We start from the raw sequence: 26,729 nt of genomic DNA on the forward strand, positions 1-26,729 counted from the left end.
ACTGCGTCCATTTGTTTTATTTATTTATTTATTTATTTATTTATTTTGGAGACAGAGAGTCTTGCTCTGTTGCCCAGGCTGGAGTGCAGTGATTTCTGCTCACTGCAACCTCTGCTTCCTGGGTTCAAGCGATTCTCCTGCCTCAGCCTCCCAAGTAGCTAGGACTACAGGCGTGCACCACCATGCCTGGCTAATTTTTGTATTTTTAGCAAAGACGGGTTTTCCATGTTGGCCAAGCTGGTCTTGAACTCCTGGCCTCAAGTGATCTGCCCACCTCAGCCTCCCAAAGTGCTTGGATTAGAGACGTGAGTCACCGTACCCGGTCAGTTTTATTTTTAAGAGAAGAATTTATCAGATGTCTTGCATGTAGCCATAAGTTTCATTCATTCAGTAATTCAACAAATATTTATTGAATACCTTATCTATAGGTAGGCCCTGTAGGTAACTCAGTAGAATACAAAGACATAAATTGCAGAATTTCTGCTCTTCAAAAGTTTATCACTCAACTGGGGAGGGAAGGGCCGGGCTGGGTGGCTCATGCCTGTAATCCCAGCACTTTGGGAGGCTGAGGCAGGTGGATCACAAGATCAGGAGATTGAGACCATCCTGGCTAACACGGTGAAACCCCATCTCTACTAAAAATACAAAAAATTAGCCAGGCAAGGTGGCGGGCGTCTGTAGTCCCTGTTACTTGTGGGGCTGAGGCAGGAGAATCGTTTGAAGCCGGGAGGTGGAGGTTGCAGTGAGCCGATATCGTGCCACTGCACTCCAGCCTGAGCGACAGAGCGAGACTCAATCTAAAAAAAGAAAAAAAAACCAAAAAACTGGGAGGGAAGATGCACAGCCAATGAACCACCAAGTTCTGACAATTCTGATCCCTTAACATTTCTTCAATCTTTCCACTTCCTGCCATCCTCAAGGCTGCTCCATTACTTCAATCCAGCCCCAGCTCTCCCTTGGTTTTCCTTAATAGTCACTATAACATATCTCCTTGTCCTCAGTCTTATTTGCTTCAAATCTGTTCTTCAGAATGGTTTTTTTTTTTTTTTTTTCGTTTCCCCCTTAACATGAGACAGGGTGTTGCTCTGTCACCCAGGCTGGAGTGCAGTGGTATGGTTGCAAACTGCACCCTGGACCTCCCAGACTCAAGCAATCTTCCCACCTCAGCCTCCCAATTAGCCAGGACTACAGCTGCACACCACCACACCCGGCCCAGAATGTTCTTTCTAAAATGCTAATCTAAAGCTCTTTAATAAATCACCATTGTCCTCAGGATGAAGTCTAAGTTGTCCAACTGACTGAAAGTATTCTTGCTTCTCCTTTTTGTCGCATCTCTGAATGTCCCCAGCCATTCTGAATTCCTTTTAGAGTCCCCAGTTCACCTTGCTTGCCTTCCCTCATGCTGTTCACCCTGCTTGGAGTGTTATCTGAAGAAATATATTCATTACTTCATTTATTTCCTCAAAACATCTTTTATTAAAGGCATCTTCATGTTAGGTCCTATGCACCACCCTGGAACTTCTCCATGTAGTCAGGAGATGGATGTTTAAGTAGGCCATTGCACTGCAGCAGGCAAGTCCCAGGATGGATGTAGGCACAGTAACAGTGAGGGTCATGGATGAATCAAGTCCAGGTAATCAGCAAAGACACTGGAGGGATGGGGTGAAGAACATTCTGGATTGAGGGAGCTGAATGCATAAAGGCCCAGAGCTGGAGAGCATGTTACTCTGGGAAACAGCAATCAGTGTGGCCTAAGTGGACAGCACGAGCAGAACTGAGGGAGCCAGTGCCCAGTCACCAAGCACCTTGTCTGATTTGTTAGGGAGTTGGGGTTTCTTTTCTTTTAAGGTAATGAGTAGCCACTGAAGGATTTTTTAATTTTTATTTATTTATTTATTTATTTTTTGAGACAGAGTTTCGTTCTGTCTCTACGCTGGAGTGCAGTGGGGTGATCTCGGCTCACTGCAACCTCTGCCTCCCGGTTCAAGTGATTCTCCTGCCTCAGCCTCCCGAATAGCTGGGACTACAGGCACGTGCCACCACACCAGCTAAGTTTTTGTATTTTTAGTAGAGGCCAGGATGGTCTCAATCTCTCGGCCAGGATGGTCTCAATCTCTTGACCTCGTGATCCGCCCGCCTTGGCCTCCTGAAGTGCTGGGATTACAGGCGTGAGCCACCACGCCTGACCGGGATTATTTTTTAAGATGGGGTCTCTGTTGCCCAGGCTGGAGTGCAGAGGCACAATCATAGCTCACTGCAGCTTCCTGGGATTCTGGGGCTCAAGTGATCCTCCTGCCTCAGCCTCTCCAGTAGCTGGCTACAGGCACACCATTACACCCAGCTAATTTTTGTATTTTTTGTAGAAATGGGGGTCTTGCTATGCTGCCCAGGCTGGTCTTGAACTCTTGGCCTCAAGTGATCCATCCACCTCAGCCTCCAAAAGTGCTGGGATTACAGGCATGAGCCACCATGCCTGGAAGAAGGATTTTTTTTTTTTTTTTTTTTGGCAGGGGGTAGTGGGAGGGAGGGATGAAGAGCTGGGGAAGAGAAGAGAAAATGGCATGGTCACATTCATTTTCTTAAAATGAACACTCTAACAGCAGTGCTAGAAAAAGTGGCGATTTGTCACAAATTGTTTAAATAAAAAAACAGTCTTAAATTATTTTTAAAAATCACTTTTAAAATTTCAGACCCATCTTATGAAGCTTGGGCAATTGACTAGCATGCTACAGAATTTTAATTGCATAAATGCATACTAGTTTAAAATTATCATATTTTAATGGACCCAAAAGTATGAGTTCTTGGAGGGCAGGGGCTCTGCCTGACTTATTTCCTACCCTATCCTCACCACCTACAACAGAGCATGGCACGGAGTGGATTATCAATACATATTTTTAACCAAGTGATTCTGAACTCTCTTCAAAGACTTCTTTCAAGATTATTCAGTGAAAAAACTCCCTGGTGGCTAGGCATGGTGGCTCATGCCTGTAATCCCAGCACTTTGGGAGGTCAAGGTGGAAGGATCCTTTAAGCTCAGAAGTTGAAGACCAACCTGGGTAATACAATGAGACCTCATCTCTACACATAATTTTTCAAATTAGCCAGGAGTGGTGGTGCACATTTGTGGTCCTAGCTACTTGGGAGGCTGAGGCTGGAAGATGGCTTGAGCCCAGATGGTCAAGGCTGCAGTGTGTCATGATCATACCACTGCACTCCAGCCTGGGAGACCAAACAAGACCCTGTCCCACTACCCACCACCCAAAAACAAAAACAAAAACAAATAACAAAAAACAAAAAAACAAAAAAAAAACACAACAGGCCAGGTGTGGTGGCTCATGCCTGTAATCCCAGCACTTTGGGAAGTCAAGGTGGGTGGATCACTTGAGGTCAGGAGTTTTGAGACCAGCCTGGCCAAGGCCGATGAATCACTTGAGGTCAGGAGTTCAAGACCAGCCTGGCCAACACGGTGAGACCCTGTCTCTACCAAAAATTAAAACACTTGGCTGGGTGTGGTGGTTCAAACCTGTAATCCCAGCACTTTGGGAGGCCGAGGCAGGTGGATCACCTGAGGTCAGGAGTTCGAGACCAGCCTGTCCAACATGGCGAAACCCCATCTCTACTAAAAATACAAAAATTAGCCAGGTGTGGTGGCATGTGCCTGTAATCCCAGCTACTGAAGAAGCTGAGGCAGGAGAATCGCTGGAACCCTGGGGGCAGAGACTGCAGTGAGCCAAGATTGTGCCACTGCATTCCAGCCTGGGCAACAGAGCAAGACTCCATCTCAAAAAAAAAAAAAAAAAGAAAATTAGCCAGATGTGGTGGTGAACACCTGCAATCCCAGCTACTTGGGAGGCTGAGGTATGAGAATCCCTTGAACCCAGGGGGCAAAGAATGTGGTGAGCCAAGATCATGCTACTGCACTCCAGCTGGGAGACAGAGTGAGACCTTGTCTCAAAGAATAAATAAATAAATAATAATTCCCAGGTATTTAACAACAAAAAAATCCAACAATACACCTAAATGAACCCCCCACTTGTTAAGGATAAAACTTTAAAATTTAAACAATTAAATTTTAACAAATCTAAACATTAAATTTATAAAACAATGTGTGATTACTTTATTATAGATCCAATTATTGGAAAAACATTACTATTGTTCGGTCCTTTTCTGCCTACGGAAATAATCATTGTCTTCCCAGCCCCAGCGCAGCACATAAAACATGGTGGGACTCAAAAAAATATTATTTAAGTGAATAATTGACTGAATTAGTATGGAAAATGCTTCCTTAAACTTCCTTAAGCTTCACATTCACAAAATTCCCAGTAGAAAAAAAAGTCTACACTTCTCTTTATATGCTTTCATCTTTAAGAAGAAAAGAATACACAGAAGTTAAGTATTATCATTGAGCCAGAAAAGATCTTAGGAACCTTCTAGTGGTTTGATCATAAAAGGCAAAGAGCTCTAATAAGGGCAGAACTGGGAGGAGAATCCAGATCTTCTGATTCCAAACATTTTTCTCTGTCCCATTTTACTACTACAATTTTTTTTTTAATGTGGCAACATTTATAAAAATATTGTTTGGTCCTGTGAAATTCACTTTTTCTGGTACAGCTCAAACCTCTTTCTCCACATTGTGGAGTTATTGCACAGTCATATGTCTCCTGTAGGAGCAGAATTTGAAATACAGATGTGGAATTCATAAATAAAGGTGTTCTTGTCCTCTGAGTAAATCTTGTGTGTTTTTCTGTATGTCAGTTATTTCCACAGTATAAGTTGTTTGGTTGCAGCCTTCAACAACCAATGAAGTTATGTTATGCATAAGACCTTGCGCATTTCATGTTTGCTGGGGCCAATAAAAGCAAATTCTCTCATGCTCTCCTACCGAGAACCTCATTATGATGTCCGGCTGGTTGCCTTTTTAGATCTGCATGTGATTCTACTTCTTTCTCTAGATTCCAGGACAGGCAGAGTTTGTCTTGGAAGCTCCGTTTACTCTGTCCTCCTTACTGGCTCTCTTTTTGACCCTTTAGGTCCTTTAGGGGTCCTCTTTTCCTCCCCTAGCTACCCTTCCCCTAACCCCCACCCTCACCTGGCAATGTATCTTTCACTTGCAAATTTTTCAGTCCCACTCAAGCTTAAATGTCTGAAAGCACTCTTCGCACCCACACCATTCATCCGTGAGAAAAACTATAAGGAAGAAGAAACACTGGCTTCATCCTCAGTTTTGCTTCCCTAAAGGAAGAGACCAGAAGATAATTCTTCTAGGAGTTGCCCCTGATGGCCTTAGGGCTGCCTACAGTCCTCTGGGTCCTCTCTGGAGAGAACTGCTTTGGAATGTGAAAAGACCATGGCAGAAAGGAAAGGGAAGGCTTGTTCTTCCTTTCTTGGTTCCAGTCCATGGAAGGGCACTCACATCACTCACAACAAGGATTCAGCCAGAGCGTCCAGATAGCTGTGCTGAGCTCTGTAACAGGATAATAGGAAGGTGGAAGCCCCAACAGGCCACATTCCACATTTTCAATGAGGTGTTAGGAACAAGTAAACTCTTTTGATGGAAAGGTGATGAAGAGTTGTTTAAACGTCCAACGACCCCTTGCTGGTCTTTCCCAGGCTTACTTATTTCAAGGACTACCTTTTGTCTCTTTGTATCTTTCTCTAGCATCAGAGCTGACCCTACTAGAAAATAAGATTGTACACGACTGGGTGAAGAATTCCATTGACCTGCCTCCAGTCTTTTCTAGCCATGGAGTGGAAGCATGAACTTACAAAACAGGCCATTGTGGACCATCCTGGATTTTGAAAATGCTGGAAAGAGTCAGTGGATGGAAGCTCTCTAAACCTTTGGACTAATCTGTGTACAGCATTGGTTTCTTGGCCTCCTGGAAATCTGAGAAGTTTGCATGTGATGGGGAGGTTTGTATCCTGGTAAGAGAGGAAGGGAGGAAGACGCTGAAACTGTTTATACTGCTGTCATTCACAAAATCTTCTTACTTCTTCTCCATAGCTTCCTTGAGTTGAGCCCACTGGTCTATCACAACCATGATGCTTCTGCCTGGAGGAATGCAAATACCACCTGCGTGATTAAGTCTGTGATCTTAATTATCTCCCACTTAATTGCCTCTGAAGGACAACCCTGCGCTGTTTTCTATTTCCTCAGCCTGGCATGTCTGCTTGTTTTGACTCAGCCTTCTGGATAGCATATGGCTTCCACTAAGCCTGAGCTGCCCAGCCTGCAATTACACAGCCCCTCCAGCCGCAGAGGTGACCCAGTTGTTTCAGTGTTGCCATTCTGCCCCAGCCTCAGTTTCATGCACACTTGCCCATCTTACATGCTCATTTTGTGCTCTCATTTTCTCAAATTCACTGTCAAACTCTTTTTTTTTTTTTTTTTTTTTGAGGAGTCTATCACCCAGGCTGGAGTATGGTGGTGCAATCTCGGTTCACTGCAACCTCCGCCTCCCTGGTTCAAGTGATTCTCCTGCCTCAGCCTCCCAAGTAGCTGGGACTACAGGCCCGTGCCACCACGCCCGGCTAATTTTTTTTAGTAGAGACAGGGTTTGGGGTTTCACCATGTTAGCCAGGATGGTCTCGATCTCCAGACCTCGTGATCCACCCGCCTGGGCCTCCCAAAGTGCTGGGATTACAGGCATGAGCCACCACGCCCGGCCCACTGTCAAACTCTTGTTGGGGAATTCTGTTCTTACCTCATAAAGAGAAAGAAGCGCTGCTTGTCATGGTGTACACACAATCTGGAAAGAAAAGACTATGTAGGACATTAGCAATTATATTTAGGTTCTATAGAAAACTTATAGTTAAATTATTAGGCAAATTACTTTCAATGTGTTCTTTGGTATAATTTGATATACATAGGAAAGACTTATGAAATATTTTCAAATACTTCAGCCTTCAATCTCAGAGTAGGTTTAAAAATAATTAAAATATATTAAAATACTTTTATTAAGGGTCCAATGAACTGGATTTTGGTAGGCAAAGAAAAATGTCATGAGCCCGGGCATGGTGGCTACACCTGTAATCCCACTACTTTGGGAGGCCGAGGCGGGCAGATTGGTGAGCTCAGGAGTTCGAGACCAGTCTGGACAATATGGTCTCTAACAAGAAGTTGTTTGAGACTAGCCTGGGCAACATAGTGAAACCCCATCTCTACAAGAAATACAAAAATTAGCCGGGCATGGTGATGCATATCTGTAGTCCCAACTACTTGGGAGGCTGAGGTGTGAGGATTACCTGAGCCCAGGGAGGTTGAGGCTGCAGTAAGCCATGTTCATACCACTGCACTCCAGCCTGAGTGATAATGCGAGACACTGTCTCCAAACAAACAAACAAAAAAACCCAAAAAACAAAAAGGCCGGGCACCAGCGGCTCATGCCTGTAATCCCAGCACTTTGGAGGCCAAGGTGGGCGGAACACCTGAGGTCAAGAGTTCAAAACCAGCCTGGCCAACATGGTGAAACCCTGTCTCCTCCAAAAATACAAAACCTAGCCGGGCATGGCTGGGCGCAGTGGCTCACACCTGTAATCCCAACACTTCGGGAGGCCGAGGTGGGCAGATCACAAGGTCAGGAGATCGAGACCATCCTAGCTAACACGGTGAAACTCTGTCTCTACTAAAAATACAAAAAAATTAGCCGGGCATGGTGGCAGGTGCCTGTAGTCCCAGCTACTCGGGAGGCTGAGGCAGGAAAATGGTGTGAACCCGGGAGGCGGAGCTTGCAGTGAGCTGAGGTCACTCCACTGCACTCCAGCCTAGGCAACAGAGGGAGATGCCATCTCAAAAATAAATAAATAAATAAATAATAAAAACTAGCCAGGCATGGTGGCGCACGCCTGTAATCCCAGCTACCTGGGAGACTAAGGGCAGGAGAATGGCTTGAACCTGGGAGGCAGAGGTTACAGTGAACCGAGACCATGCCATTGTACTATAGCCTGGGCAACAGAGCAAGTCTCTGCCTCAAAAAAAAAAAAAAAAAAAAAAAAAGGTGTCATGAAATACTTATCTGGATAAATCAGGAAAATATTTTAGTTTAAATTTATAAAATCATACATTCTCTGGATTCATAGTGTTATGGCATAAGCAAGATTTCACTGTAAACAAGATTTTTAAAATCTCACTTTTAATTTTATTAAACATTCAAACATTTAGAAATTTTAAATGACTTTGGCCCTATTTCTGAGTTATTTATGACTCTCTCTCTCTCTCTCTCTATATATATATATATATATACACAAAGCATCTGGCAAGTAGTAGATACTGATAAATGGTAAATTCAGTTGTTTTCTTCCAAGCAACAACTACTACTTGATATCCAGCAGATTATTGTATTCATCTAGAAAAGAGTAAGTATCCAAGATTCAGAGCCTAGTTTTAAAAAAAGCCCCTTTGACAACCTTCACAATGTTTTTTGGGGAAGTGTTTAGTGAGAAGAGAATTTTCCTTGATTTCTTCAATTCCAAGAGCCCTCCTTTTTTCTTTTTTAATATTACCAAGTGAAAAGAAAGAGGGAAGCTGGGCATGGTGGCTCACACCTGTAATTCCATCACTTTGGGAAGCTGAGGTGAGTGGATCACTTGAGGCCAGGAGTTCTAGACCAGCCTAGGTAACATGGCGAAACCCTGTCTCTACCAAAAATACAAAAATTAGCCAGGCGTGGTGGTGGGTGCTTGTAATCCCAGCTACTCTGGAGGCTAAGGCATGAGAATCAGGACCTTGAACCCAGGAGGCAGAGGTTGTATTGAGCCAAGATCATGCCACTGCACTCCAGCCTGGGTGACAGAATAAGACTCTGTATTTTAAAAAAAAAAAAAAAAAAACAAGAAAAATAAAAAAAGAAGGAGAAAAGAAAAGAAAAAGAAAAAGGAGAAGAGGAATGAATGTATTCATAAACAAAAAATGTTTTACATACCCATGGAATTGAATAAATATTATAAAAAGAGCTGGTAAATAAGGATATTATGATCTTATGCTTATACAAATGCTCCTGGACTTAAATGATGGGTTACATCCCAATAAACCCATTTCAATTTAGGAGCTGAAAATTTTACTTTTTTGAAACAGAGTTTCACTCTGTTGTCCAGGCTGTAGTGCAGTGGTGCAATCTCGGCTCGCTGCAACCTCCCACTCCCGGATTCAAACGATTCTCCTGCCTCAGCCTCCTGAGTAGCTGGGATTACAGGCATGTGCCACCACGCCTAGCTCATTTTTGTATTTTCAGTAGAGACGGGTTTTTACCATGTTGGCCAGGCTGGTCTTGAACTCCTAACCTTGTGATCCACCCACATCAGCCTCCCAAAATGCAGGGATTACAGGCGTGAGCCACCGCACCCGGCCAAGTAAGTTGAAAATGTATTTAACACACATAACCAGGCCGGGCGCGGTGGCTCACGTCTATAATCTCAGCACTTTGGGAGGCTGAGGTGGACAGATCACCTGAGTTCAGGAGTTCAAGACAAGCCTGCCCAACACGGTGAAAACCTGTCTCTACTAAAAATACAAAAAATTAGCCGGGCATGGTTGCAGGCGCCTGTAATCCCAGCTACTTGGGAGGCTAAGAAAGGAGAATCGCTCGAACCCAGGAGACGGAGGTTACAGTGGGCCAAGACCCCACAATTGCACTCCAGCCTGGGCTACAAGAGCAAAACTCTGTCTCAAAAAAAAAAAAAGAATAGGCCGGGCGCGGTGGCTCAAGCCTGTAATCCCAGCACTTTGGGAGGCCGAGACGGGCGGATCACGAGGTCAGGAGTTCGACACCATCCTGGCTAACACGGTGAAACCCCGTCTCTACTAAAAAATACAAAAAACTAGCCGGGCGAGGTGGCGGGTGCCTGTAGTCCCGGCTACTCGGGAGGCTGAGGCAGGAGAATGGCGTAAAAACCTGGGAGGCGGAGCTTGCAGTGAGCTGAGATCCGGCCACTGCACTCCACCCTGGGCGACATAGCGAGACTCCGTCTCAAAAAAAAAAAAAAAAATACACATAATCTACCAAACATCATAGCTTAGGCTGGCCTACAGTAAATGCACTCAGAACACTTACAATAGCCTATAGTTGGGCAAGATCATCTAACACAAAGCCTATTTTATAATAAAGTGTTGGATATATCAGCCGGCTGCGGTGGCTCACGCCTGTAATCCCAGCACTTTGGGAGGCCGAGGCAGGTGGATCACAAGGTCAGGAGTTCAAGACCAGCATGACTAATATGGTGAAACCCTGTCTCTACTAAACATACAAAAATTAGCCGGGCAGTAGTGGCGCATGCCTGTAATTCCAGCTACTCAGGAGACTGAGGCAGGAGAGTCGCTTGAACCCAGGAGGTGGAGGTTTCAGTGAGCCAAGATCATGCCATTGCACTCCAGCCTGGGTGACAGAGCAAGACTCTGTCTGGAAAAAAAAAAAAAAGTGTGGAATATGTCATGTAATTTATCGAATACTGTATGGGGACTCAAAGTACAGTTTCTACTGAATGGAAATTACTTCTATACCCCATCATAGAGGTGAAAAATTGTGTCACACCATCCAAAGTTAGGGTCAGGGATCCTTTTTACATATATATCATTTTACTTTTTTTTTTAGCTAACTGGCATACACTTTCATCTACAGGGGATTCAACTGCTGAAATTACGACTGTAATGGCTCATATATTTATGTAATATTTTTCATTTCACTTTTCATGTTAAAAGTGTTTTAAGGCCGGGCGCGGTGGCTCAAGCCTGTAATCCCAGCACTTTGGGAGGCCGAGACGGGCGGATCACGAGGTCAGGAGATCGAGACCATCCTGGCTAACACCGTGAAACCCCGTCTCTACTAAAAATACAAAAAACTAGCCGGGCGAGGTGGCAGGCGCCTGTAGTCCCAGCTACTCAGGAGGCTGAGGCAGGAGAATGGCGCAAACCCGGGAGGCGGAGCTTGCAGTGAGCTGAGATCCGGCCACTGCACTCCAGCCCAGGCTACAGAGCAAGACTCCGTCTCAAAAAAAAAAAAAAAAAGTGTTTTAAATATTGAAAATCTTCAGATTCTAGTAACGTTACGAATAAAGAGTTGTACTGCCAAATCATGCTATACCACTCTTAAGAAAATATTTCATGAACTGTGGCAATTTTCAGTGCCTGGGCAAATGTTATACCAGTTATTGAAATAAATTTTTTACTTTTGCATTTCCCTAGGTAAAGATAGTAGGATTGAGCATGATGACTCATGCCTGTAATCCCAGCACTTTGGGAGGCCCAAGCAGGTGAACTGCTTGAGCCCAGGAGTTCGAGGCCAGTCTGGGCAACATGGCAAAACCCTGTCTCTACAAAAAATACAAAAATTAGCTGGGTGTAATTGCATGCACCTGTAGTCCCAGCTACTTGGGAGGCTGATGGGGGAGGATTGCTTGAGCCTGGGAGGTTGAGGCTGCAGTAAACTGTGGTTGTGTCACAGCACTCCCAGCCTGGTCGATAGAGTGAGAGCCCCATCTCAAAAAAAGAAAAAGAAAAAAAGACAATAGAATGGTTAAATAAATATTAAATAAATGAGGAGTAGTGAATAGAATTTCTTTTACTCAATATTCTGGAATTTATATTTGAATAGAAAGGAAGGGAAGGAAATAAAAACTAAAAGTTTATTCCTTCTAGGAAACTACTTCACATTTCATTCATTCAATTAAGTTATTAATTATTTTCTGGGATATCCTTGAATTCTTTTCATTTTATTTTCAAATACCTTAACTTTCTGTATTTATTTCCTCATCTTAAAATGGCAATAATAATGACTACGTCATTGGACTGTTGTGAAAATTAAATGAATAGATATCATAACATGTTTAGAAAAGTTCCTGGCACAGGACGGGCGTGGTGGGTCACACCTGTAATCCCAGCACTTTGGGAGGCCAAGGTGGGTGTACCACGAGGTCAGGAGATCAAGACCATCCTGGCTAACGCGGTGAAATCCTGTCTCTACTAAAAAAATACAAAAAATTAGCCAGGTGTGGTGGCAGGTGCCTGTAGTCCCATCTACTCGGGAGGCTGAGGCAGGAGAAAAGCGTGAACCCAGGAGGCAGAACTTGCAGTGAGCCAAGATCGCGCCACTGCACTCCAGCCTGGGTGACAGAGCGAGATTCCATCTCAAAAAAAAAAAAAAAAGAAGAAGAAAAGAAAAAAAAGAAAGTTCCTGGCACATAATAAGTGCTCAGTAAATGTTAGCTATTATGATTACCTTCACCTCCTCATCTGTCTGGGCTTATAGTCTATCTGCTGTTTGATCTGACATTCTCAATAAGCACGTAGAAACCAGCTTGAAATGGTTTAAACATCATACCACCTGAAAGCAGGGGAAGTACTGAGAATCTGCTATTAATGCATTTACTATGATGATTTGATCTCTTCAGAGAGGAATTTCTTCAGCTCTAAAAATACATTTTAAAATATCTCCCAGGGCTGGGCACTGGGGCTCATGCCTATAATCCCAGCACTTTGGGAGGCCAAGGCTGGAGGATTGCTTGAACTCAGAAGTTTGAGACCAGCCTCAGCAACAAGGTGAGACCCTGTTGCTACAGAAAATAAAACAAATTAGCTGGGTGCAGTGGTGCACACCTGCAGTCTCAGCTACTCAGGAGGCTGAAGCAGGAGGACCACTTGGAGCCAGGGAGGTTGAGGCTTCAGTGAATCGTGATTATGCCACTGTACTCCAGCCTGGGTGACAGAACGAGCCCCTGCCTCAAAAATAAATATATAAAAATAAAAATAAAAGAAGCACTGACCTTGTTGAGGTACAATGTACTTGCTCATGTACTCGTTTTCTCTCGCTCTCTCTTCTCCCCTTTATTGGGCTAGGATAATTTAAAATATTTATAAATAGATCAGGGTTTCTCAATCTCTGCATATTGACATGTAGGCTTCTCATTCTTTGATATAGGGGGCTATCCTGTGCATTGCAATATGTTTCACAGCACTCCTGGCCTCTGCCACTAGATGTCTATGGCACCCCCTCCCCAACCAGTTGCAAGAACCAAAAGTGTTTCCATGTTAGCTGTTATTATACTTCTGATATACTTCACCTTCTGATCTACCTGTAGTGTGCTCTGATTCTGACATTAGCTGACAGTGTTGTTTTGATAGACAACACTTAATTGCTAAATGTCTTGGGCGGGGGGGAACTGCCCTCACTTTGAGAACTACTGAAATAGATTCACTGACTTTGCTGTAGATTCTTCATTTTTTTCTAGTCAGAGCACCTGATAAGACAGGGTTTTTTCTGATTTTTCTCTTTTTTTCTTTTATTTTTCACATTTTTCCATGACTCCCTATACCATTTTTCTTTTTTTTAAAAACAGTCTTGCTCTGCTGCACAGGCTGGAGTGCAGTGGCTTGATCATAGCTCATCGTAGCCTGACTCCTGAGCTCAGGGGATCCCCCCGCCTCAGCCTCGAGTAGCTAAGACACAGGTATGCGTCATCATGCCTGGATTAATTTTTTTTAGTTTTATAGAGCCAAAGTCTTATTTATGTTGCCCAGGCTTGTCTTGAACTCCTGGCCTCAAGTGATTCTCCCATAATAGTGTCCCAAAGCACTGATATTACAGGTGTGTGCCACCACATCTGGCTAATTTTTTGTATTTTTGTAGAGATGGGATTTCACCATGTTGGCCAGGCTGGTCTCAAACTTCTGACCTCAGGTAATCTGCCCGCCTCAGCCTCCCAAAGTCCTGGGATCACAGGCCTGAGCCACCTCACCCAGCTCATTTTTTTTTTTAAATTTATTTTATTATTATTATTTTTTGAGACAGAGTCTCACTCCGTCACTGGGCCGCAGTGCAGTGGCATGATCTCAGCTTACTGCAACCTCTGACTCCCTGGTTCAAGCGATTCTCCTGCCTCAGCGTCCCGAGTAGCTGGGATTACAGGCACGCACCACCACGCCCAGCTAATTTTTGTATTTTTAGTAGAGACAGGGTTTCACCATGTTGGCCAGGATGGTCTTGAACTCCTGACCTCGTGAGCCACCCGCCTTGGCCTCCCAAAGTGCTGGGATTACAGGCCTGAGCCACCACCATGCCTGGCCCATAATGAGATGTTTTTGTGCAAGAAAGAAATGGCGTATCTTTTCAACCCACAGGTACCAATTTTAGTTTACCTACTCTATTTTGCTTCTTATATATTGCAATGGACTGAATGTTTGTGTCCCCTGAAAACTATTATGTTGAAATCCTAAACCCTAATGTGATGGTATTAGGAGATATGGCCTTTGGGAGATCAGTAGATCATGGGGGTGGGGTCCTCATGAATGAGATTAGCGCTCTTTTATAAAAGAGACCCCAGAAAGCTCTCTAGCCAATTTTTTCCCCTTCACAAGAAAGTATAGGAAGAAGTCACCGGTCTGCAACCCTGAAAAGGGCCTTTGCCAGAACCTAAACCATGCTGACACTCTGGCCTCACACTTCCAGCCTCCAGAATTGTGAGAAATCAATGTTGTTTAAGCCACCCAGACTATGGGACTTTGTTACAGCAGCCTAAACTGACAGTTGCAGCAGACATATAACCCCATGTCATTATTTTTATTTTTGGCCTAGAAGTACTTCAAACAAAACAGCTATAGCTTCCTCCGTCCTGTCTGAGAATGGTCCAAGTTAAGTGATATACTTATCTCATTTCTCCATGAGTAAGAGAATCTTGGGATCCATTGTTGAATGTCACCTCGTAGAAGAACTGTACAGATTTCTCAGACTATCAAACTGTATCTCCTAGATTTAGCAGCCTTGTCACATACTTTTTCACTATGTTCTCAAAAGGCAGCAACTCACCTGCAGGCAACTGCTGATTCTGCTCCTGACTGACTTGAGGCTTCACAGACTGTACGTAGATTATTCACTGACAGAATACTCATAATTTTCTATAAACATTCTCCACACTAAATTGAGCTTGATAGAAATAGGGGTGCAACCCAGACTTTATCTTCCCAGGTCAAGTTTTTCTTGAAATGAGTATCCTGTCTGGGCAAGGTGGCTCAGGCCTATAATCCCAGCACTTTGTGAGGCTGAAGCAGGAGGATCGCTTGCCTACAGGAGTTTGAGATCAGCCTGGGTGACATGGGAAAACCCCTTTTCTACAAAAAAAAAATACACACACACATATATATACACACAAAACTAGCTAGGCATGTTGGCATGTGTCTATAGTCCCAGCTACTCAGATGGCTGAGTCAGGGAGGATCCTTTCAGCCTGGGAGAGACACAGTGAGACACTTTTTCCAAAAAAAAAAAAAAAAAAGAGATCCTTTCTCTCTCACCCTGTTTTAGCATCATACACAATCATACTTTTGCCGGCGTTAGATTGGTAATTTTTTTTTAAGACAGGGTCTCGCTCTGTCACCCAGGCTGGAGGGTACAGTGGCATGATGGCATCATCACAGCTCACGCAGCCTCAAACTCTCGGGTTCAAGTGATCCTTTCACCTCAGCCTCCTAAGTAGCTGAGATTACAGGCGCATGCCACTATGCCCAGCTAATTATTGTATTTTTGGTAGAGACCACATTTTGCCATGTTGCCCAGGCTGGTCTTGAACTTCTGGGCTCAAGCGATCCTCCCACCTTGGCCTCCCAAAATGCTGGGATTACAGGCCTATGGTAAAATTGATTTTGTTATATGTCCTTCTACGGTTTTTTTGTTGTTTGTTTTGAGGAGTCCCATTCTGTTGCCCAGGCTGAACTGCGGTAGCGTGATCTTGGCTCACTGCAGCCTCTGCCTCCCAGGTTCCAGCCATTCTCCTGCCTTAACCTCCCGAGTAGCTGGGATTACAAGTACCCACCACCACGCCAGGTTAATTTTTGTATCTTCAGCAGAGAGGGGTTTCACCATGTTGGCCAGGCTGGTCTCGAACTCCTGACCTCAAGTGACCTGCCGAGCTCCGCCTCCCAAAGTGCTGGGATTACAGGCATGAACCACCATGCCTGGCCTATCCTTGTGTTTAAAGTGGCAGTTTCCAAGATCCTCTCCATGACCATGTTAAGTGAGGATTTACTGTATTTGCATATACTGTATTTGTAAACTTCCCGTTACACTTCAGTCTCTAGATTGCTTATAATAGCTTATATGATGTAAACTTTAAATCATCTCTACATTGCTTATAATGCCTTATACAATGTAAATGCTATATAAATATACTGCATTGCGTTTTATTTTGTCTTATTTTTATTGTATTATTTTAAAAATATTTTCCACCCAGGGCTGGTTGAAATTGAGGATGGGGAACCCACGGATAGAGGGCCAACTGTACATCACATATCATACATAGTACTTTATATATGTATGTATATATGTATATAAAATGGCTTGATATTATTCATTTATGTAATGAATAAAAACTTAGGTCTGAAAATCATCCAAAATCATTCTGGTGCATCTAAACATTGAGTTGTTGGGTTTTTCTTTATTGGAGGGGGAGTTAGAATAAGTGGTGCTTTGAAGTTAGTCATAGTCCATCGTGAACGAACATTTGCTAAAGAAAATTGTATTACTTCAATAAACCATTTATCTACCTCTTGGTGGCACAAAGGGCCTAGTAAATTTTGGTGGGCTATTTGCTCTTAAGCAAAGAACAATCTGTAAAGCTGATTTGGAGGACGCTTGGGAACAAACAAGAGACGCAACCACGTGAAAGACAACGTGCATGTGACTTTCACAGAAAATACTATTTGGTGATGATTTAGTATGTGAAGTGCCGCTAGGGTGAAAGGAAAATCTGAGTGTTGCAGATCAAGGGCACCAGGTGGGACGCAGTTGGCATGCAAGCTCACCCAGCCAAAACATGCGCTGTCAAACCAATAACCTGGGATTACAATGTTTTGGCTTTCAGGAAAGGTTGGTTGTCGAAGCGGCCAAATTCCAGCCTGGGGAGGCAGAGTTGAAATTTTAAGACTTTCCCAAGAAGTATTTCGATATATTTTCCGAGACCCTGAGAAGATCACGAGGCGCCAAGAATGCACGCCCTGCGCCTCACCCCAACCTCTCTCTCAGCTACCTGGCCCAACCCAGGCCTCTAAAATGGATTAGAGGTCTGGGGCCTACAATTGGCCTCGGAAGTGTTCCTTTCCCTCCTTTCTCCACCCCTCCGAGAGTTCAAAACAACTGGGTGTGCCATCCCTTTTCCGAACGCATCCCCCATCTGAGGGGCGGATCCTAATTCCCGCGGGCTCAGGCCCCCGCAGGTTGGCGGGAGCCGGTGGGGGCGGGCCGGCCGAGTCCGGGAAGCAGATCGAACACCGCCGCGCGCCGCGATCAAACTCGCGCCGCCACTAGCTCACGAGCTGCGCCCCACCCTCTCCGTCACCGAAGGCGCCCAGCCAATGAGCGGGCGGGAAAGGCCGGGCCTGCGAACTAGGCACTGGGAGGGTGAGGGCCGCAGGGGGAAGGGAAGTCGAGAGCTCGAGGGCGGGCTGCACTTGATTGACAGCTCGTTCGAACGAATCCTCCACGCGGCTTTCCTTCGCTCTCTTTTCTACTTAGCCCTGCTCTTCGTCCCACCTCCTCCTCCTCCACCCCTCTCCTCTTGCCTTTCGACCCTCCCCACTTCCCCTCCCCCACTCTGCGGGCAAATCGCTGCTGAAAAGAGGCGGGGGCCGAAGCGGCGGGCTCGTGTGGAGCCTTGAGGTGGGATTGACTGGCGCTCAGGCCAATGAGAGATAGGCTCATGGCGCGGCTGTAGCTGGAACTGACCAATAGGAGGGCGGGCTGGGGGCGGAGGCCCAGGTTCCAAACGCTCCGCGGCGCCATGGGCTGAAAACTCAACCGAGATGGAATCTCCCAGTCTGAACCGGTTTCAACCGGTTCCGAGTTTGAGGCACTAGGAGGAGGGGGAGAAGCGGCTGCAGCGGCCGCGGCAGGAGCAGCGGGAGCTACAGCATCAGCAAGAGCAACAGTAGCTACAGCCCCGGCGGCGGTGCCTGTTCCAGTCTTTGCTGCTGCAGTCCGTGCAACCACCCAGAGGGGGAGGGGGGAACCACCAGTCGCTGAGGAGCAAGAGAAGGGGGGAAAGTTTAGGCGAGCCTGGGGGGGGCCCAGCGCCGGAGCCGCGTGAGAGAGGGAGCCGTGTTTTGGTAGGGGGGAGTCGGACTGCAACTGGCAGCAGAGCGTCCCCCCGGCCGTGTGGACTCTACACCCCCTACTCCTGCCGCTTCTGCTGCTGCCTGTGGCTGGAGGGTCCCCCTGGGGCTGAATCTTTGGGACTTGACCCGGTTCCCTCCCCCTTCCCTCACTCCCCAGCCGGGCGGGAGCATTTATTCCCCAGATTAATTCCCCTTCTTTTTTGGGGGGCGGGTGGGTGTGTGTGTTGGGGGGAAGCGTCCCTGAAATAGTAAATATTATTGAGCTCTTTTTGCCCTTTTCCTCTCCGTTTTTTTAATTTCTTTTTTTAAGGTGGGAAAACTGTGAAACCCACCTTGATTCGTCCCCTCTCCCCCTCCCCACCTTCCCTGGCCCTAATCCCCCGACAAGGAAGGAAGGAGCAGTTGGTTCAATCTCTGGGTAAGTCGACTGTGTCTTTGGGGCCGAGGGTCGGGCGGCGGCGCGGCCGGGCGGGAGGAGGCCAGCGTGGGGCGCGGCGGTCGCGGGAAGCGAGCCCAGGAGGCGGCGGGCGGGCCGGGGGCGCGCCGGGCCCACAGCGGAGCCTGCGATTGAATGGAGCCGCTTTTGCCGCTGGGGGATGGAGGCGGGGAGGCGGCCGCGGGAGGGGAGCGCTTGCTGGGTCATTCGCGTGTGCGGGTGGCGGTGGAGGAAGGCGAGGAGCGTGATAGTGAAACGGGGCCCCGCGCGGGGTGGAAGGGCTTCCCCAGCCCCACGGGCTGGGGAGAAGTTGGGGTGATTTCAGGAACATCTCTGTAAATTATTAGGAGTGGAAGTTTCCAGAAATATTTAGTGCAGCAGCATTGAAACGTCCGCCTGCATCACGTGGCCCCCTCGGTGGAGAGCTTGGGATGGGGGAGGGAGGGGCTGCCGACTCCCTGTTCCTCCAGCAAGGAAACTCGAAAGCTCTCCGGTTTTTTGCAGAGTGGCATGTGAAGTAGGAAAGATGAATTTTTCAGGGGCCTGCACATGGGATTCCGTCTTGTAGTTCCTTTTCAGGGGTTTGTGTGTGATAAGTTGGTTAAACCATTTACTGCTGGCCTCGTACAGTGGAGGATGCCCTGATTCTCCTTCATTCCGATGTCTGAGTTTGGGTTGGGTGGGAGGAAGTGGTGTAGTAGAGGAAGCATTCATTACTGGCTCAGCCCGGACCTCCTCTGATCACGCCGAGGCCATGCTGCATAGAGAAAGGGGCGTTGAACTTAAGGCGCCTGGTCTAAATGCCTCCTCCGAGTATGGGCGGGGTGAGTGCGTGCTCCCGTGTGCTATAGTTAGAAGGGCTGCAAATCGGTTCGGGTGGGAAGCCAGGGGAGGGCGGGCCCTAGTGAGGTGTGTTTCTCCTGAATGAAGCAGGCGGTTGCCCACACACCTAAGGAGCAGTCAGTCTTTCGCCTTGTAGCGACTTGTTTTTTTTTTTCACCTAGTGTGAAGTTATTAAGCAACGGTTATGATTTCCTGGGTTTTGGATAGGAACTGGCATTGGGGGTCACTTGTAGAGTCACAACATTATCCATTAAGCTGGATAATCCCTAGTGTATGTTATCCAGTGAGTGGATTTTAGGATTGAAGAGCCCAACGGGAATGAGCGTTCGTGGTTACACCTCTCCCTCTTTGACTTGTTTGCTGTCTGATTGTATATCTTAAGTGTGGGACGCTGCTGTTAGTGGAAAGAATGTTTTGGAAGCGGCTTGGTTTGGGGGACTAAATGTGCTTGGCATTGACCACAAAGCCGCCATTTCTGTACTATGTACAGTTCAAGAATAGGTAGGTCATTTCGAAGACAGCCGCTAGTTCTAAGGATGGCAAACTACTGTATTTAAATCCTTCTATTCTAAATCTCGTTTTTCACATCAGTCTAGTTCGGAGAATTCTATAAGGACAGTGTATTTGAAAGTGAAACTTGGAAGAGTCATTTTCTTAATCCTTTTTTGTTTTGGCATTAAACTATTGTAGGAGTAAATAGGTGAAAAGTTTGTTCGATAATTAACCGAAATATTTGAAAACTTCTGATACGTAGATCTTGATGCTTTGTGGACATTGCTTTTAAGCCTCAAATAATTAAGATTGTTCTGATCTTTTAAATTTTATAGTAGTTGAAGGTGGAGAGTTTACACATTCATTTGTGGAATATATATTTCCTCTCAGTTTTTAGATCTTAAGGGTTTTTTTTGTGGTGTGTAACAAGTATCCTGCTGTTTAAAAAAGTTTGTTTAATGCCTACTACAAAATATTTTGAAGTCTCATCAGTTTTGTCAATAATGGACCAATTCTTGAACTCCTAATTTCTTGAGTTTCACATTATTTTTACATCATGTCAGTCATAGGTGACTCATTTTTTGGAGTTCTAATCTGTTGTAACAGACGTTATATTTAAATGAGACATTTGCATTAAAATTGAAATTGCTGCCATTATTATGGACATTTTTAAGCTGTTATAAAATAGCCAGGAATTAACGCCTTTTTTCCCCCCTGCCAAGCTAGTTTGTCCAAATACAGTGTAAAGAAATTAGCTACTCATTTTCTGGTCCATGAAAGTTCCTAAAATGGGAAGAAGCGGAGATCTGACCTTGTTAGTTCTAAATACACTAAACCGGGGGTGCCATGGATGGCTTTCAGGATGTCCTGAATCCTCTACAATTGTATACAGAATCATGAGTTTTTAAAAACTAGGTTAGAGCTATTGGTTCCTCAGAGTCTCAGGCATCTTAGACCCCAAAAAAGGTTAAGGACTACTGACTTAACCAGTTAGGTTTGAGTGGCATTGGCTTTGAAGAAAAGCAGAGGAAAGATATTTTTTATAATTCTGGGCAACAAAAAGTTGGATGTGTGCCAGCATCTTAGAGTAGAATCCTCTTAAAAGGATAGCGTTGCATATGAACTAGTAGGTTTTAACCAGTACATATTTTGGCGAAGTAGCTCATTTTTCTCTTAGAATTCTTTTTTATTTGGGAATGGGCAGGCTTTTACAGCTTTTAACTTGCCAATGAATCTTGTTAGGCATATTGCCCGTAAAGTTTTTTTTCCTAGATTATATATTCAGTAAATATGATTGTAGATGTAATTTCAATCCCCCAATTCATTGAGGGTTGAAACAATTTGAATGGTTTGAGTGTAGAAACTAAGTTATTTCTGTAGAGGCTAAGGGGATTTATACCAAGATATGTTAGACTTGTGGTTCCTGCTAACCATTGCTGTAGACGATAGGAATTACTGTATATCCACATTTTGATTTTTAACGTCATTCTGTCTTTTTTTGTTTGTTTTTTGAGATGGAGTCTCAATTCTGTTGCCCAGGCTGGAGTGGGGTGACGCATCTTGGCTCACTGCAACCTCCATCTCCTGGGTTCAAGCAGTTCTCCTGCCTCAGCCTCCTGAGTAGCTGGGATTACAGGCGCCTGCCTCCACGCCTGACTAATTTTTCTATTTTTAGTAGAGATGGGGTTTTGCCATTGTTGGCCAGGCTGGTCTGGAACTCTTGACCTCAAGTGATCCGCCCACCTCGGCCTCCCAAAGTGCTGGGATTACAGGTGTGAGCCACTGCGCTCAGCCCATTCTGTCTTTATAGAATTATTTTTATAAAGTTAAGATAATGTGAAGTGAGCTTTTACTGAGTTATCCAGAAGACCCTAGTTGGGAAGAAAAGAAAAACACATTCACTTGAACTTAATCCTACTTGCTTAAGAAGTTTGGACATCAAGATACTGAACTGTATCATGTTTTAGGACCATAAAATCCTAATAGTGGATGCATTTAAATAATAGGTTAGCATACTTTATAAATGTTAGTAGAATAGGGGAGTCTTTCTGGTGTATAAACAAAACACTAGAAAAGTTGAATGGACCATAATAATTTATGTAATTATCAAATAGCTAAGTAATTTCAGCTTATGTTACTGGCTTTTACTTTCTGTTTTTTGTAATTAAAGTCTCTAAAGTATTCATTAAAATATTTGTAATAACATGGTTGAAGTAAAATAACTTGTAGGAAGTTTCTGATAATTCCAAAACTTCATAGGCAGCTTCAATGTTTTTTCTTTATTTTCAGTAATCTATGCCAGCAATTATGACAATGTTAGCAGACCATGCAGCTCGTCAGCTGCTCGATTTCAGCCAAAAACTGGATATCAACTTATTAGATAATGTGGTGAATTGCTTATACCATGGAGAAGGAGCCCAGGTAAAGTAACCAACGAAAACTTTATAACATTTTGACAGTGTAACAGAGTTGTTGGGTTTAGAATAAAATTTTAAATTATCACCTTTAAAAAAGATATTCCATAGTTTGTGTTAATTTGGAATTCTATATTAACCATAATGAGAATTGGTTTGGAGAAAAAAATTGCATAATGTTTGATATGGTTACATTGGGTTGTTTTGAAATACTATTCTTATACTTGTTCTGTCCTTAAGAGCCGAATGTTATTAAATACTTTGTAGGTATTAAAGGTTCTCTGTACTTTTATATATACTTAATATGTTTGGAGCTAATATGATTCTTCTACTTTTAAAACATTTACAGAAGTACTTCACAGACATGTTTGTTTAATTAAAAACAGGAATACCAAGTATTTTTATGTTAGTTGAATTTCATACACTTTTCTAAGTGGTACTGTTAATGTAGGGAATTATCTTGAACATAAACCATGCTTTGATCAGTTTAAGTTTTTCGCTTTTTTGAACCCAACGAAAAGGTGAAACAGAAATGTGTGTAAAATTTTAAATTGTATGTGTCACAAGAAAAAAAAAACTTGATTTTTTACCTGTGGGGCCAAACTTTTTTTTTGTTTTTTTTTTTGAGACAGAGTCTTGCTCTGTGTCCCAGGCAGGAGTGCAGTGGCATGATCTTGGCTCACTGCAACCCCTGCCTCCTGGGTTCAAGTGATTGTCTTGCCTCAGCCTCCCTGCTAGCTGGGATTACAGACGCGCGCCACTATGCCTGGCTAATTTTTGTATTTTTAGTAGAGACGGGGTTTCACCATGTTGGCCAGGCTGGTCTTGGAACTCCTGACCTCAGGTGATGCACCTGCCTCGGCCTCCCAAAGTGCTGGGATTACAGGCATGAGCCACCTTACGCCAGCCCAAACATGTTTTTGAATGAGTAAAAAGTTCTGCAGTTGGGTCAGAAATCTTTTTTTTTGTTTTTTTTTTTTAAGATGGAGTCTCGTACTGTCACCAGGCTTGAGTGCAGTGGCACAATCTTGGTTCACTGCAACCTCCGCTTCCCAGATTCAAGCAATTCTCCTGCCTCGGCCTCCCGAGTAGCTGGGACTACCGGCGCACTACCACGCCCAGCTAATTTTTTGTATTTTGGTAGAGATGGATTTCATATTGGCCAGGATGGTCTCCATCTCCTGACCTCGTGATCCGCCTGCCTTGCCCTCCCAAAGTGTGGGGATTACAGGCATGAGCCACCACGCCTGTCCAGAAATCTTTTAAGGTAGTTTTGTTGCCAGAACAGTAGATTTCTGGTTAGATGAATGTTCAGCTAATAGATATGAGGTTACTTATATTGTCAAGATATTTGTATTTGCATAATTAAGAAACTGAGTGCCATTACACTTTTTGAAAACATGTAAGATGCATATAGTACTATCTTTTATAGGTAGTCCAAAAAGCATCATGTATAAATGTTTCCATTCCCTTGTGGAATCTAACAATACTGCTTTCACTATAGTGGAAACTTGAAAAAGGGCTGTGGAAGCTCTAAAAGCAGAAAACATTACTCTGCAGTGATTCTGTAAGCTTGTTAGTCCGGGTTTATACTCTTAGGGCGTTTTGATCAGTACTTTATCTCCAAAAGCATTCTTGAAAAAATTATCCGTCAGTATTTATTATCCCTGTCATTTAGTTGTTACTCATGCTGTACATTCAATATGAAGCTTTAAGCTTCATTTCTTCTAGCATGGATGCATAGAAAACAGCTGCTTTTGGAGGAAGCTATGAAAGTAAGGTTGGGTTCAATTTTGAATATAATATTGGAAGCACAGGTCTGTAGCCATTGGGGAAAAAGGCATTTAATTTTTTCCACATAGATTCAGCTACTAATACTATTTAATCTTTGCACTAAGCTAGTTCACTACATCTAAAGGTATGATAAATAAACCAACAGAGCAGTGTTCTTCATGGCTTATAACAGAATTAGTGGTAATTTTTATAATTGAGAATATATTACAGTAATACTGCTTTTAATAATGTTTCATAGTATTAAGAAATTTAATGGTTTGTTTTAAAATTGACTTCTTAATAAAAAGTAGATTAAGAAAAGTGTTTCTGGCCGGGTGCGGTGGCTCAAGCCTGTAATCCCAGCACTTTGGGAGGCCGAGATGGGCGGATCATGAGGTCAGGAGATCGAGACCATCCTGGCTAACCCGGTGAAACCCCATCTCTATTAAAAAATACAAAAAACTAGCCGGGCGAGGTGGCAGGCACCTGTAGTCCCAGCTACTCGGGAGGCTGAGGCAGGAGAATGGCGTGAACCCGGGAGGCGAAGCTTGCAGTGAGCTGAGATCCGGCCACTGCACTCCAGCCTGGGTGACAAAGCGAGACTCCGTCTCAAAAAAAAAAAAAAAAGTTTCTAAATTTTTTTTTTGTTTGTTTATAAGGACAATAGGTTAACTTTCCTTTTTTTCTTTATAAGGACAATAGGTTAACTTTGCCAAAGTAAAAGGATTTTGTCTGCAGTACTTAATAGATCATGTGACAATCAGTTGCGTAAAAATAACTAGCAAACATTGTATTATAAATGAAGATTTAGAGCTTAAAGCTGGTTAAGGAGTCCTTTTGGTCTCTAAAAGTCCTGTGTTGTTAGTTCAGTCTACTTTTTGTTTACCACCTCCTTGGGGGTCTTATTTCAAAGGAAAAGGAGTAGTAGCAGAGAGCTGCTGTGGTAGAAAACATGTTTTTAGTGTTAGATGTCTTAATTTGTTTCCTGGAAGCTCTCTCTAGTCATTGCTTAAGTCCCATGTACAAATGTGACCTCCCCTGCAAGAGATTGGAGGGTAGTAATGATGAGGTTTATAAAGCACCTATTACAGTGCTTGGTAGGTAGAAGGCACTCTGTTTAAAGGTTATACATTTAGCAGTATAATGAAAATGATTTAGCATATGTGATACTCATTGCTTGAAATTAAAAAAAAAATTTTGCTACTCATAAAATATCATGCACTAATAATGACAAGAAAAATTTATTATACTAATTAAGCTGTTAAAGTCAACTGGGAAGAAAGCTGTAGGTAGCCTTTTTTTTTTTTTTTTAAAGGAATGTGTAACTTGGGGAGGAGAAGAAATTATTTACAAGGGTGACTTTTAATCTGTAGACAACTTTTGCATACATGATTAGTATAGTAGGCTATTTAGCACTGTTACATTAGGACTACTCTCTGTTACAAGTATTTTTCTATTTTTAGCCAAGTAGACACCTAGAAAAAAGATACAGAAAGAGTTGGATGTTGTCTCCAATATTGTGTTCTGTTAAAGATCTTGAACTCTATTGCTTAGCAACTAAAACGCTTTCACCACTCAGTAGCACAAGGGAGATGCTAGGTTTTCTCTCTCTTTAGTTTGCTTTTGTGTCTTTTTTTTTAAACCCCTACTGGGGTTTTAAGTTTATAAAGAACATTATGTAAGAATGGTGGGATTAGAATACATTAGAATGCAAATACTAGAAGTAACATCGGAGAGTAAAATTACAACTAACAGGAAAGAACATGATTTATGTAGAGATTGAAGTGAGTGGTGATAGTGTGGGAAGTATTTGATTCTGTGTAGAATGCTTATCACTTCAAAGCATCTGACAAAATGGCAACTTGACCAAGTAACTTTTACTGTGTGAGGATCTTTGATACAACTTTTCCTCTAGTTAGATAAGGTTATCTAGCTAGATATTCTCAGGGAGAAGATCAAAACACTGCTAAAATGTGCTTTGGCCCTAGATAACTCAGATCATTATTCTTTCTGCCTTCTATAATTTCTCATATGACACATTATACCCATCAGTCCTTTAATGAAATCAAATAAAAATGTGTATAATTGTATTTTAAAATATACACATTAACTCTTCTAACCACAGACTCACAATGGAAGCAGGCATCTGATCTTTTCAGGTGACCACAGTGGTTCTGGTGGGTTTCTGGGTAGAGAACAACCATATAAGTTATTGAGTGTGTAGCGGTGTGTTTTGCTGATTGTGTATGGGATAGTCATGAATGTGGTATTGTGTTTACTACCTGAGGAAAAGATCGTGGTTAAAATAAAGCATCAACGCCAGGATAAGCATATGATTTCTCTCTCTCTTTCTTTCTTTCTTTTTTTTAATGAGACAGAATCTTACTCTGTAGCCCAGGCTGGAGTGCAGTGGTGTGATCTCAGCTCACCACAACCTCTGCCTTCTGGGTCCTGGTTCAAGCAGTTCTCCTGCCTAGCCTCCCGAGTAACTGGGATTACAGGCACGCCCCACCATACCCAGCTAATTTTTGAATTTTTAGTAGAGATGGGGTTTCACCATGTTGGCCAGGCTGGTCTTGAACTCCTGACCTTGTGATCCTCCCACTCGGCTTCCCAAAGTGCTAGGATTACAGGTCTGAGCCATGGTGCCCTACCAAGCATACGATTTTTTTAAAAAGAC

The 26,729-nt window shown here is 43.7% G+C and overlaps 1 protein-coding gene across 4 annotated transcripts in view; it reads left to right on the forward strand.

The window, feature by feature from the left end:
* The first annotated feature begins 17,831 nt into the window (after positions 1–17,831).
* Positions 17,832–26,729, forward strand: part of XPO1 (exportin 1) — a 60,131-nt gene continuing 51,233 nt past the window's right edge. For 3 of the 4 annotated variants that reach the window (XM_074011695.1, XM_005575780.4, XM_005575781.4), the window contains exons 1-2: positions 17,832–18,509; positions 22,152–22,283. Coding sequence is in view for 2 of the 4 variants with exons in the window: in XM_005575780.4 (XP_005575837.1) it covers positions 22,158–22,283 (126 nt within the window). In the remaining 2 variants the exon portion in view is untranslated. Of the gene's footprint in view, positions 18,510–22,151; positions 22,284–26,729 lie in introns of those variants that run through there. The other variant, XM_065527562.1, reaches the window with a different exon arrangement.

This window comes from Macaca fascicularis, chromosome 13 (assembly GCF_037993035.2).
Source record: "Macaca fascicularis isolate 582-1 chromosome 13, T2T-MFA8v1.1".
Lineage (NCBI taxonomy): Eukaryota > Metazoa > Chordata > Mammalia > Primates > Cercopithecidae > Macaca > Macaca fascicularis.